The sequence below is a fragment of the Colossoma macropomum genome, unplaced genomic scaffold (genome assembly GCF_904425465.1).
Source record: "Colossoma macropomum unplaced genomic scaffold, Colossoma_macropomum, whole genome shotgun sequence".
NCBI lineage: Eukaryota > Metazoa > Chordata > Actinopteri > Characiformes > Serrasalmidae > Colossoma > Colossoma macropomum.
In genome coordinates, this window is record NW_023494787.1 from 1,968,654 (window position 1) to 1,983,325 (window position 14,672).

The 14,672-nt window shown below is 41.3% G+C and overlaps 1 protein-coding gene across 1 annotated transcript; it reads left to right on the forward strand.

Moving 5' to 3' along the window:
• The first annotated feature begins 7,855 nt into the window (after positions 1-7,855).
• LOC118805189 (keratin, type I cytoskeletal 13-like) lies at positions 7,856-10,820 on the forward strand. Its single transcript, XM_036565810.1, has 7 exons — positions 7,856-8,314; positions 9,104-9,186; positions 9,289-9,445; positions 9,536-9,697; positions 9,790-9,915; positions 10,024-10,250; positions 10,611-10,820. The coding sequence occupies exons 1-7, from the start codon at positions 7,919-7,921 to the stop codon at positions 10,717-10,719; spliced, it is 1,260 nt and encodes a 419-aa protein (XP_036421703.1). The 5' UTR covers positions 7,856-7,918; the 3' UTR covers positions 10,720-10,820.
• Positions 10,821-14,672: the final 3,852 nt, after the last annotated feature.

Sequence of the window (14,672 nt, forward strand, 5' to 3'; positions counted from 1 at the left end):
GGACTTTAAGCCTGTTGCACCAATGAATGTTAAGTAGGCACAACTAGTGCTGTGTTCACACGTCTGCGGTAGACGGATGACGGCAAACCGGATATTCCATCGCTTTTAAAGAGGCCATGACAGACAATTCTGCCACCACAAACAGGAATTTACACCACACGCTGCCTCCGCAAAGCCACCAGCATTGTGGACCCCATCCATCCCTCACCCGGACTTTTCTCACTGCTGCCATCTGGCAGAAGCTACCGGAGCATCCGTGCCATCAATGCCAGACTCTGCAACAGCTTTGATCCTCAAGCAGTCAGGTTTTTAAACTCTCAAGGACTGAACTGAAAACTAATGTTTGCACTCACTGTCTGCACATTTGCACTTTGTACTGTCCATTTTGTTCCATGTTGTTCCTTGAGAAACGTCATTTCGCTCCACTGTGTAGTTGTACATAGATGGAATGACAATAAAAGCCTCTTGACTTGACTTGAATGTTCCGTAAACCACAGCAGTGAACTGAAAAATGTTGATTTTTTTTCTGGCCGTGGACGCCAAACATCTCGTTGTTGAACTCCAGATGAACTCAATACTATACAACACAAAAGAAAGAGTGCAGGGCGCCTCCTGCCTTTATTACACCTTAAATAAACACTCTACACTGCTAAAGCTCTCCTCTGATAATCATCCTTTTACACCGGTAACACGGTCACCATGGCAACCATTTAATGGCTTCATGTCGCTGTCGACCGCATACCGCTATGAAGTGTGGAATGATGTTTTTTAATGTAAACGTGTGACAGCATAAGACCAGTCTTTATATAAAAACATATCATCACTTTCCAAACACAAACAAGTTTCTCCAAAAAGAGGTTTTATTGCTGTTTTAGAGCATTTCTGTTGGTCCATTCATCAAGAAAACTTTACGCAATGTAAAGGACAGCTGCCGAGCGCGAATGATGTAGAAAAGGAAAGAGAAAAATGGAGATATGTGTTTTTCTCTGGACAGCGATGGTATATAACAATGGCAGTTGCTAAGCAACGCAGGTCACTAAGCAAAACTGCCACAGACCAAAGCAGACGTAATTTCACCAACAGTGAAACCTGCATATTGATCAGGTTAGAGAGTCTGTTTAAAGTCACACTGATGGATGAACATCTTAACAGCTTAAATACCCTGATAGGAAGAAGACAGTGAACCACTGTCGGCCCCCTGATGGCAGAGCTGAGTGGTCCACTGGCGTTTTGCTCAGTGTTTTCCAGGCGTCCACCAGTGGTCCACCAGACGAAATTCCACTCATAATCACTCATTTTCCTCTCACAGTCCAAATTACTGATTTTCCTTCCTTCCTTTCTTTAGTTATACTTTGTAAATTAGTTCAGTAATAATTTAAATCCAGCTCAGTGTCAGCAGTTATGTTTTCTATAAAGGCCTGGTCATTATTTTTGTTTGAAATATTTGTCTTAGTTTATTTTCTAAAATAAAAGTCTCTGTGCATTTAAAATCTGTTTGAGAAGATCAAACACTAGTTAGAGTTTGTATGAAGGACAGTAATCTGGGTGGTCCGAGGGAGGTCCAGTATTGGCAAACAATCAGTGAGGGGCTGACTTGGGTAAATACAATGAATGCTGGTCGCAGGCTGGTTCAGGAGGACAGCGCTCAGTAGAACAGCATTTCTCAAACCTTTTAAACGGCCACCATCCAAAGACGTACGTTAATATTGGTGACCGTCTCCATCTCAGCTCCCCCTGTAAACACCACAGCTCCTCACACTTCTCTGTGTGGACTTCAGCTCTAGAAGAACAGCTTCTGCTCTAAACACTACTACAGTGCTAGCTCTGCTTCTCATACTATGTTCCAGGTGAGAGCTTCATCGCACAAGACGGCTACTAAACGCACAGATGTGAATAAGAAAAAGGTGTTTGCAGACATCAAACAGCTCTTTCTAATCTCTGAACGAAGTGTTATGTCTGCTTTTTTCCATGTTTTGTAGCGTAGCTAATCATGCACTGTTCACACACATTACATAGCAGTTAGCGAAGTTAGCTGTTTTAGCTTTGACAGGTAAAGACTGTCATGTTTAAACAGGTTATAATAGCTGAGGAAAGATCTAGATATGACTTTACGCTCCCATCTGGGTGTAAAAGTTACGCCCAGTCTCTGAAAATTCAGCTTATGACCGGCTGGTCCATTGACCTATAAGTACAATTTCAAATGTTCTACTTTAAAAACATACTTTTTGAAGAACACACAAAGGTATATTTTAAATAAAGCTGTTTTTTATTATTCATCGTAACGTATTTGACCTTGACAACTATGTTACAGTTGACTCCACCAACTGATGAAGCTTAAAGGGAGAAAATGGTTCACATTTTCAGAATTACTTCCACTGTGCAGAACAAGGTTCTTATATAACTCTGTTAACCAGAAGAACCACTTTCTCTGCTGAACAGTGTTCTGGAGTGGCTGAATCAATGTCACACCAGCAGATCTTCATCACGGCAGAATATGATACCTTATTAAGTGAAAGAATATTACGGTATTATTCAGAATATTTTGGGACCAAAAATATCTATGCTTTTTTTAGTACCTTACATGTCCAGAGTCCATCGGCGGTCCAACGTTTTATTACACACTTCTATAATCTAAGAATAGCTCAGCCAGTTTGCACTGAAGTCCCTGTAGTTACTGAATAATAAGCCTTAGAGTGTAATAAGACGAGATTTTAATGGGTTAAGAAATTTCAGTGAGTGCAACTTATCTTATTGCACACAAACGAAAACAAGTCCTTTTTTTCATCAATAGAAAAGACAATTTAGACAGAATTAGATGTCGTGATAGATAAAATCACAAGAAAGGTTGTCCATAAATAGGGTGAATAGTCTTGTAATACTCTTCCTTCTGTAATCTGATCATGAGAAATATTAGATATATTGACTGGATTTTAGACGATTTCATTTACGAACATTCGATGCACTTTTTAATCTGCTTTTATATCATAGAGCAGAGCTGAGCCAGAGACGAGAGTCTCTCACACACACATACCCAATGAGAGAAGCCCTCAGTCTATGCAGAGTCACTGTCTTTACTAAAGAACCCTTAAAGAACCATCACAGACAGTGAGGGGCGTGTTTATATATGGTCTGATATCAGATGGGTGTGGCCTTTCTCCAAAAAACGTCTCCAAAAACACTCGACTCTCACAACTGAGGCCTTAATGAGCGCTGCTTTAGTTCACCACAAATCAGGGGCGACCAACTCAATAATAATAATAATAATAATAATAATAATAATAGTAATAATAACAATAATAATAATAATAATAATAATAATAATAGTAATAATAACAATAATAATAATAATAATAATAATAATACATGAAACTTATTTTGTGCTTCTCAAGAAGCCAAAGATAGCACACGATAATACAATAGTAATAAAAAAGAGAGAGAGATCACATCGCTCCCATTTAGAAAGACCTGCACTGACCGCCTGGATCTGTTAGAGAGAGTTTAAAGCTCTGCTGCTGCTTTTTAAAGCTCTAAATGACCTTAAAGCTCCTGAACGTCTGTTTATGATCTCAGATCTGCAGATTCTGACCTTCTGAACTCCTTCAGTAAAACACAGAAAACGTGGAGAGACTCTTTCAGTTATTCTGCTTCTAAACTGTGGAGCCCAAAATTACTTTCTGGTTCCATTGACTTACATTAAAGCATGTTTTTTCCTTCTGCTGTAAAGTTACCATGTTGGAGATACGAGGGTTCCAACAGCAGTGATATACAGAATATTACAGAGTGACATGAACATCTGTACAGCTGTGTAAATAATCTACCTGCTACAGGAGGAGTTACTGTAATACAGTGAGGAGGTTTGGTCAGTTTAAGTGTAAAGTGTGAGTGTCCACTGTGGTTAATGAGCTGCAGCTCTGGGGGAAACACTGTTATTTTCCACTTGTTTGTGATTAGTTATACAGCACTGTGCCGAAGTCAGAGACCCCACTCCGCTCGGACGGTGAGAAGCAGAAAATACTAAACCAGCTTCTAAGACTGAACTTTGGAGGTGTGTCTGCAGATTCTTTGAGGAGCTGAAAGTGAGGCTCCTGAGAAGAGTGGGAGCTGGAATAAAGGTACAGAGTGACTCACTGACTCACTCAGCTGAGAGTGGATTTAGTTCAGTTAATCACTGGGAATTAAAGTCTGTTTTAAGAGGAAATTAAATAAACGAGAGCGGGGGAGGGGAAGCGCTCTGACTTTTGGACAGTACTTTATGACGTGTTCTGCTTGATTGGAGTGCGAACCTGAAGACACTCCAGAGTTTTGTGGATAAGACTGACCAGCACCTGATCTGACCATTTACATTGGTCTTAGTTTTAAATCCAGTAAGTTATTTTAGAACATTCAGTTAAACTGTGAACTGTGAGATGAGAGAGAGAAAAAGAGGGCAGAGAGAGAGAGAGAGAGAGAGAGAGAGAGAGAGAGAGAGAGATATAGTGGTTGGGTGGAGAGAGAGTGAGAGAGATGAAGAGGGTGGGGGGACAGAGAGAGAGGGAGAGAGAGAGAGAGAGAGAGAGAGAGAGAGAGAGAGAGAGAGAGAGAGAGAGAAAGAGAGAGAGAAAGAGATAGTGGTTGGGTGGAGAGAGAGTGAGAGAGATGAAGAGGGTGGGGGGACAGAGAGAGAGAGAGAGAGAGAGAGAGAGAGAGAGAGAGTGAGAGTGAAAGGGTTGTGGTGTAAATGAAAGCGTTATCTGAAATCTACCTTCAGGCAATCAACCACTTCAGACCGGTTCCTCAGGTTCTCTCTCTCTGAGAACGCTCCTCAGGGAGTGGGTGGGGTTCAGGCGTGAGTGGGGACCGTAGTGGGGATGAAGGTGGGGGTTGGAGGGGTTTTATCAAAGCATGTTTTACAATGAGATAAACCAAAAAAGCACAAAAGAACTGTTCACTGTCTCATCCACTCATCCACTCATCTACTCATCTACTCTTTCACTCATCCACTCATCTACTCATTCACTCATTCACTCATCTACTCATTCACTCATCTACTCATCTACTCATCCACTCATCCACTCATCTACTCATTCACTCATCCACTCATTCACTCATCTACTCATCTACTCATCCACTCATCTACTCATTCACTCATCTACTCATTCACTCATCTACTCATCTACTCATCCACTCATCTACTCATTCACTCATCTACTCATCTACTCATCTACTCATCCACTTATCTACTCATTCACTCATCCACTCATCTACTCATTCACTCATCTACTCATTCACTCATCTACTCATCTACTCATTCACTCATCTACTCATTCACTCATCTAATCATCTACTCATTCACTCATCTACTCATCTACTCATTCACTCATCTACTCATTCACTCATCTACTCATCTACTCATTCACTCATCCACTCATCTACTCATCCACTCATCCACTCATCCACTTATCTACTCATTCACTCATCCACTCATCTACTCATTCACTCATCTACTCATTCACTCATCTACTCATCTACTCATTCACTCATCTACTCATTCACTCATCCACTCATCTACTCATTCACTCATCTACTCATCCACTCATCCACTCATCTACTCATTCACTCATCTACTCATCCACTCATCCACTCATCCACTCATCTACTCATTCACTCATCCACTCATCCACTCATCTACTCATCCACTCATCTACTCATTCACTCATCTAATCATCTACTCATTCACTCATCTAATCATCTATTCATTCACTCATCCACTCATCTACTCATTTACTCATCTACTCAATTACTCATCTACTCATCTACTCATTCACTCATCTACTCATCTACTCATTCACTCATCTACTCATCTACTCATTCACTCATCCACTCATTCACTCATCTACTCATCTACTCATTCACTCATCTAATCATCTACTCATCTACTCATTCACTCATCTATTCATCTACTCATCCACACAGTTTATTTACTAAATGTAACACTTTGGGAGGAAAATAAAACATAAAATATGGCCTGCGCATGTTTTATATGTATATATTTCCATTACATTAAATGCTGCAGAGTTATTTTCGCTCACAAAACATGTAATTTTGCCAGGGGTGACCAAACTTTTACACATGACTGTACCTGCAATGGAAAAAAGCACCTACACTGAATTTACGAGAAGATATCACTGGAAATTACGCAATTGCAGCCACAACAAAGTAAGCATTATTATGCTTACTATGCAAATGATATGATAGAAATCAGAGTAAAGATTTAATCTGAGTGCAGTTTGTTTAAAAAGGCAAGACCGGAATGTGTCTGTGATGGAACATGTCTTAATCTGTTTTGGGAGCTCACTATTTATTCAAGATGCATTTATCTGATATCCCCACAATGCATTTAGTCTGTAGTAATCACTGCAGCACTAACACTGAGACTGCACCGTAAAAAATGTTGTTTTATCTTTAAATAAAAATTCTGATTTCACTGCATTTCAAATAGTAAGTTAGCAAAAATAAATCTGTGTTTTAAATCCTATTATTTATCATCTGAAGCTCAAATAAGCCACCGTTTTAAGGCAGCCCAGACACTTTGGTGTTCTATTCTATTAAAACCCCCTTTTTTCAGAGCATATTAATAACATCATATTCATGATAAATGAAGTTTAAGATGTACATCACTGCTGTCGGAACAAAACCTCATATCTCCAAACTTGTAACTTTACAGTAGAAGGAAAAAACTTTACATTGACTTACATTAAAAGTAATCAGATGTTTTTCAAAGTCATTTTGGGCTGTTTATTTTAGTCCATTCATCATAAAATTAACATAAAATATAAAGGACAACAGACATTTTCAAATTACGTGAAAAAATGGAGATACAAGGTTTTGTTCCAACAGTTAAAGTGTTCTGAAAAGGCTTAATTCACTGTAGTTTCTTCTTAATAGAGTAGTAATGAGCAGACAGATAAATAGCAGCTAATTAAGTATAATTAACTAAATAAACTCAGTATAAATTACACAGTTACAGCATCAACAACCAGTACTGTGCAATAAACGCTGAACAGGATTTACAAGCCTCTTACAAAACACCTGAACAGCTGTATGGGTTTAAAAATGTGTGCATGAATGCAGGTGCATTGACCTCTGACCAAGCCACAGGCCTGCAAGCTCAAAGTTTTATTACACACTTCTGTCACCTAAGAAAAGCTGTATTAGTTTGCACTGAAGTCCCTGTAGTTACTGAATAATAAGGCTTAGTGTGTAGTAAGCCTGGAATGTAAAGGGGTTAAGAAAGTGCCTGAGGCTCCATTAGTTGTTTGTCGACCGACGCCGTGAGAATAACGATGAGATATCATGCAACACTGCGCTTCAGCACAACCGCTGCTAATCAAGTCCCTGCTTGATTGCTTTTGTGTTGTTTTTACGTCTTTCATTGAGTAGGTGTGTCCAAATCTGACTAGCATTGCATGATAAGGTATTTCATGCAGGTCTAGTTTTAGAAATCAACTTCTGTTGCCCAAAATAAGAACCTGCTGGGCGATTGGCTGTTTGTCCACCAACAATGTGAGACTCTTTCAGCCCCAGAGAGTCAGAGACTCCACTCACTGCTCCTCACTGTATAACCTTCTTTATCCCTTTTTTAAGAGCAGATGTGTTTAAACTTCTGAAGTGATTAAAAAGGCAGCTGGGAAAATCTTTCAACATCATATTTCAACATCACAGTGTTCTAGATTCCACTCATTGCTTATCAAGTCTCCGCTGGACTACTTTCTTTATTACAGGTTCGTCTGGTTCTGAGGAATTTGCCTAAGGGGTGGAACATTCCCCCAGACCCCCCTTCCGGATCCTCCCCTGCGGGGTTAAAGGCAGCGGGTTTCCTCCGCTCTCCACTCATTCCCCTCCAGCCTGAGCAGAAGGGAACTGAATCTCCAGCAGCACCATGGCCTCCAACTTCTCCAGCTACAGCTTCGTCTCCTCTGGCGGCTCCATGAGGGCCAACCCTCTGCGCTCTGCCTCCAGCAGCATCCACCTGGGCAGCAGGAGGGCCGGCAGCGTCTATGGTGGAGCCGGAGGATCTGGGGTTCGTATCTCCTCTGCCAGCAGCGTGGCAAGCGGCTTCAACCTGGCCGACGCCGTGGACGTGTCTGCAAATGAGAAGGCCACCATGCAGAACCTCAACGACCGTCTGGCCACCTACCTGGAGAAGGTGCGCTCCCTGGAGAAGGCCAATGCTGAGCTGGAGCTGAAGATCCGCCAGTTCCTGGAGAGCAAGGCTTCCCCCAAGGCTCGGGACTACTCTGCCTTCTACACCACCATCAGTGACCTCCAGGCCAAGGTATGCCTAACTTGTTGCATCATATTACTTGTTATTAAGGATTTTAGATCTGGCTTTCAGGAGCAAGAAACTGTAGATGAAGATCTTTAATGCATGTAGGTTTTAAGTAAAGCAAACCAGACTTATGTGGACTGTTTTAATAGATATACATTCTGATCAAAGGTAGAACTGCATAATAAAAACTCATAATAACCTTTGTGCATATTGGTGGTTGTACCTTAATCCTATTTTCCTCTGCCAAGAAAACCACATCAAAAATCTGTAAAATTATCTGCAGAATTAGAAGGCTAATTAGTCCTGGACTGATCTCAACCTTCTTTGCATTACCTCATTGGTAGCATCTACCATGTCTTTACTTTGACCTACTTCCTGTCTGCTGCCAATTTGCCCGGAGCTATGTAGAGAAATCAACCTTCTCTCTCGGCCACACCCTGTTGTGCTGTGCAGTGCAGTCAGAGGAGAACAAAGACGTACCTTCAAAGCCTTTTACCTGATACACCCTCAGTATAGAGAATGCATCAAAACCTTAGCAGAATAATAGCTCTGAATATGAATCACAGTGATATCTGAGCAAAGCCTTTTGTTCTGCTGAGAGCTTTTATGAAAGGTTTAGATCCTAACCCAGTCCTCTGGGAGCCTCAAACTTTTGCTCCATTCAAACTTACACCAAATTGAATACCTGGTCCAGGTGTGCTGGGAGCTGCGGACAGTGTGCAGGTCCCCGAGGACTGGGTTGGGAACCAGAGCTTCAGATTTCCACTGACGTCTTTCTTTCTCTCTATTCTGTAGATCCAGAATGCCATCACAGTGAATGGTGGCATCTATCTCAGCATTGATAACGCCAAGCTGGCAGCTGATGACTTCAGAGTCAAGTGAGTGAATCATCTAGAAATGCTATAAAATAAAACACCAGATTTGCTAGATATCAGCTTCAGTTTAGACCTGAAACTAACAGCATCCAACCTTCTGACCAGGTACGAGAATGAGCTGGCCATGAGACAGTCTGTGGATGCCGACATCTCTGGGCTGAGGAAGGTTCTGGATGAGTTGACCTTGGCCAGGTCAGACCTGGAGATGCAGATTGAGGGTCTGAGGGATGAGCTGATTTACCTGAAGAAGAACCATGAGGAGGTACTTTAGCATTGGACTGAAACCACTTGGTTGGCAAAGACTTAGAACATATAAACATATATAACATGTCTTTTGTTCATTCTGTTTCAGGAGCTCTTGGCAGTGCGCTCACAGTTGGGTGGTCAGGTCAATGTGGAAGTGGACGCCGCACCACAGGAAGACCTCTCTGCCGTCTTGGCCGGAATCCGCGAGCACTACGAAGCTGTGGCCGCCAAGAACCGCAAAGACCTTGAGGCCTGGTACCAGACCAAGGTACATTCACACCAGAGTACAGTCCATGTTTAAGAGTCTATCTTAACTGAATTTCACAGCAGAAGAATCTGACTAAGATCTTTTCTCTGTAGAGCGAAGCACTGAGCAAAGAAGTCGCCATCAGCACAGAAACCCTCCAGACGTCCAGATCAGAAATAACAGAAGTCAAGCGCACACTGCAGAGTCTAGAGATCGAGCTGCAGTCTCAGCTCAGCATGGTGAGAGCTCCCACACTTCTCCTGCATAAACACATCTCCTACATTCTCTAGCCATCTCCAGCCAGTTCCAATGCAGATGAACACTCTTCCTCCTCTGTGACTCTTTAGAAAGCTTCTCTTGAGACGACCCTCGCTGAGACCCAGAGCCGCTACGCTAGAATGCTCACTGGCTACCAGGTGCAGGTGACCAGTCTAGAAGAACAGCTGGCGCAGCTCCGCGCTGATCTGGAGCGCCAGGGTCGCGAATACCAGATGCTTCTGGACGTGAAGACCAGACTGGAGCTGGAGATCGCCGAGTACAGAAGACTGCTGGATGGAGAGACCACCACCACCACGTAAGACTCTCACTACAGATTAGTGTGTAGCAGTTAGCAAGAACATTGATTTCTCTGATGTATAGTAATTATGGTAAACAAGAAGTGTAATTTCTGAGGGGGAACTCCAGTTAGAACCAGTGAGTTAGTGTGTGGAAAACAGATGTTCACCAGGAATGGTGTAGCTGAGAAAACAGCTTATTTAATAAATGAACAGTCACATGGCTAAAGTGGTTGAGGACGTAGAACGTCAGACTGAATTTCAGTATAAAAGTCCTGCTTTACACTTTACAATGGGTGGATTTAGTCATGTAATTAGAAATGTTACTATCATTATGTACAGCTCCACCCTCTGACACACAGTTCTCTTCACTCTTACAGCACACAGTCATCTACCACTCGAAAGGTGGTGATTGTTACAGAAGAAGTGGTGGACGGTAAAGTGGTCAGTTCATCCTCCTCAGCCAGTGAAACCAAAACAACCAAGTGAGGATCCTGAATCTCCACTACGTGGCATGAAGATCAAGAGCCCTATGAAGATGATCCTCAAAGCTCATAAAGATCAATAAAATCAAGATCTTAATTAATGAACAGTGTCTGTGGTTCAGTGATTGACCAACACTTACACAATGTGACTCACACGATCGAATGAATTTATTTTCATAACCTTATCTAAAGTCTTATGTTTGAAAGCTTGAAAGTGTGCATGTTTGGACACACCTACTCATAAAACAGTTTTAATAACAATAATAATAATAATAATAATAATAACAACATCATATGGAATGACTCCCATCAGAAAATCGGCCTTCTGTTAAACGGGGCTGTTTAGGCCCCGCCCTCCCCCATTACAACACAGCTGACTGGCTGGAATGCATTAATGAGAACCGACATTCCACTAATTCGCTTTTAATGAGAGGTGACGGCTGGGGAATAGTCAGACGCATGCAGAGCAGACTAAAGTAAAAAGGGTTCAATAAAGGGAGAATCCAAAATCAAAGTGCAGCACAGGCGAGGGTCGGTACACCCGAGGGCCAACAGAGTCCAAAGGCTAAAGTCGTAAACAAAAGACAAGCAGAAACACAAACCGGAAAGTCAATACACAGAAGCAAAGGCTCGCTAATGCTCAGGAACTGGTGCAAACAAACATATGTAGTCCATACAACAGGTGTCAGAAATTAATAATGAGGTGAGCAGGTGAGCGTTGATAGGTGGACTGCTGAGAGTTTGTGTTCATGTGACATCCCAGTGGATTCTGGGAGTCGGAGTGCTGAACGGAGTGAGGAGTGTCAGTCTCCGTTACGGAAGGCGTGACATGAGAAACGCTGTTAGGATTATATAATAATCGTGGTTCCAACACTACGTTTGAAAATAAGTGAACACCCTCTTCAGGCAATAAACTGAAATATGGAAAATTTTAGAGCATAATTTCTATTTATTTGCTGAGTTTAACATACTGGGAAAAAATGAAACATAAAATCTAAATAACTTTTGCACAGACCATGTCTTTTATTTTTATTCCCAAATATGTTCAATTCAGCAAATAAGCAGTGAGTGTGCATTAAAACATGCCGGAGTCTCTTCTCTGTTTTTTTCCTTACAAAATCAAAAAAACATGGAATTTTGCCCAAACTTTTGCACACGACTTTGTTTGCCAGCACGGTTTTGTTCTTGCTTGTCTGTGACACAGCAACCATCTGGAATTCCCAATGTCCCACAGGTGGCAGAGTGGGCGGGATTTATGTGGGCTGTAGGTGCTGATTGGTGTGGGTCTGTCAGTGTTGGGCAGAATACAAAAAGTAGTGATGGCTGAAAACTGAACACCAGGGCGTCACTAGAGGTTCGTAGATGGGGGGCTAAGCCTGTACTAGGGGGGTCTGGGGGCTTGTTCCCCAAAGAGGACTTTGTATCGGCCCCAAAATGTTTATAATGCACTTTCAGAGAAGCAACAGACAGAAAATGTCAAGTACATCAGCCGTGATACGTATATCAAAAAATGGTTATTTGGTCAAATTGTAGATTTGATCACAGTAGATTTGAATATTCATAGTTTGTATTAAACACAGAACCAGTATAACAAACACTGTACCATCCAGTTACAACAGACACAGATCAGGCGAAGGTGCTGAAGTCCAGCAGTGCTGTCTGCTCTCTTAGGTCAGCTGCAGGTCCTTAATGTATTTCTCAAATACACAGATTACAGATCAGTTCAGTCTCAGTTGGTCAATCAGAAAGAGTGTGATTTTGCTTTGTAGGCATGTTTAATAAGCTGGGTGACAGGGCTTCATGTTCGTGTTGGCAAATATATTTTTTCAGTTAAGTTAAATTAAATTTAGTATTAATTTAAACCGAAAGCTTCTACAACCCTTACTTTCTTCTTCATCACCAACCTCCATCAGATCTGCTCCATCAGTCCCGTCAGTCTCCTTCAGCTTCTCTCTCCCTCTTCCCGTGTTCAGTAATACATTCATTTACTAAACTCAGACGTACAAGAACCTAAGGGGATAATGATCAATCAATTCATTCTTTGTTTGTTTTAACTGATAAAAATCTCCTCATCTGACTGGAATTCAGTGGAGCTGTTGCCTCTTAATGTCCATCTCCAGGTTGAGGAATTGAGGGATATAAACTGTGTTTTGATGACCGTTTCACACAAAGCTGAATCAGCTTCTTCCGTTCCACCTTAAATGCTGCAGCAGTTTCATTCTGGCGCCTCGCAGCAGAAAACTCAAGCAGGAATCTGGAGAATAGGCAGCAACTTCAGCCTCGTCCTCTTCACTGACATTAACTGACTGTAAACAACATTATACAGCAAATACTGGAGTCACTGTTTCAAATACTGAAGAAAACCTGATAACAAGGTACATAAAAAGCTGTCAATGACGTGATTTCTGTGCCTCTCGTTCCTTTCTCTCTCTCTATGAAGTGAGATTAAACTAGACACTCTAAACTAGTTGTTCAACTAGCTGTCTTTGCCACAAATCCACACTGGAGATGGATATTCAAGCTATTTAATTCAGTTTAACTCTGTATATTATAGATTTTGAAGAAAGTCTTTTAGCCAAAATCCCATCTTCAGCTCAGTTACTGTGCAGTGCATGAACAGAGTCCCTCCCCCCGGTATGATTGGCTTACAACATTTCAGGTCTGATATGATTGGCTGAACATTATATTAGTCAATATCTGGTATTAGAGCAGAGGCAGTGCTGCAGTAGAGCAGCAGCAGCGCCTCCCACAAGTCGTGCCCTGCTATTACAGTACGTTGTGATGAGAATAAACTACAGATGATTTAGACTAGTAATGTACATTCACTTAGGAAAGGGGGGCTAAAACCCCCCTAAAATTTGCCTATGAATGCCCATGCTTAACACACTGGGCTAAATGTATTCAGTAACGTATTCCATTAAAATACATAGAAATTTACATATTTACAATACATTTAGAATGTAAAGTGATACGGCAGATGGAGAAATCTCTGAGTAAGATCAGTAACACTGAGATTAATAACCGATCACACTGATTTATCAGTCTACTCAGGCTTTAGCAGAGCTCAGTAACGCTGAGATTAATAACTGATCACATTGATTTATCAGTCTACTCAGGCTTTAGCAGAGCTCAGTAACACTGAGATTAATAACCGATCACATTGATTTATCAGTCTACTCAGGCTTTAGCAGAGCTCAGTAACGCTGAGATCAATAACCGATCACATTGATTTATCAGTCTACTCAGGCTTTAGCAGAGCTCAGTAACACTGAGATTAATAACCGATCACATTGATTTATCAGTCTACTCAGGCTTTAGCAGAGCTCAGTATTACAGAATAATAACTGATCACATTGATTTATCAGTCTACTCAGGCTTTAGTAGGAGCCTCACATGCTGTTTGCTGATTTTAATGTAGTTAATAAACAAGTATTGATTGTGATGGTATAGATGATTGAAATTTAGTGGTTAAGTAGTCCAAATGTATTGTCCCAAAAAATTAAATGATTGTTTTCTCAATATTGCTTCATCAAAATGTGACATAGACTGAAATTTGGACATAATTTTTGTATTCTGAATTTGTATCACCAATACTGGTATTCCTGTTAACAACATGAAGAAAGTCAGTGCCAAAAAACTGGCTGTTCTCCTTCAGATGTGGGGCAAAGCCACATTTAGCCCAGTTGAAGCCTGGATTTCCAAATCAAAATGGAAAAGTGCATTTATTAAGCATAATTTTTGAAGATAATGAAATTAGATTTTTTTTCTGTCAGTGCTGTCGTTGCATTATGCCGAATCAAATCATTACACTGTCCACCAAGCTCTGCCTTCTTTTCCCAGCCCTCCAATCACTGCTTTGCAATTATTGCTATCCGCCATTGCCTTAAGTCTTCGGTTTGTTATCAGCATGCTGGTGTTCGTATTTGGAGCTCCAGTTGTAACCCAGAGTGTTTAAAA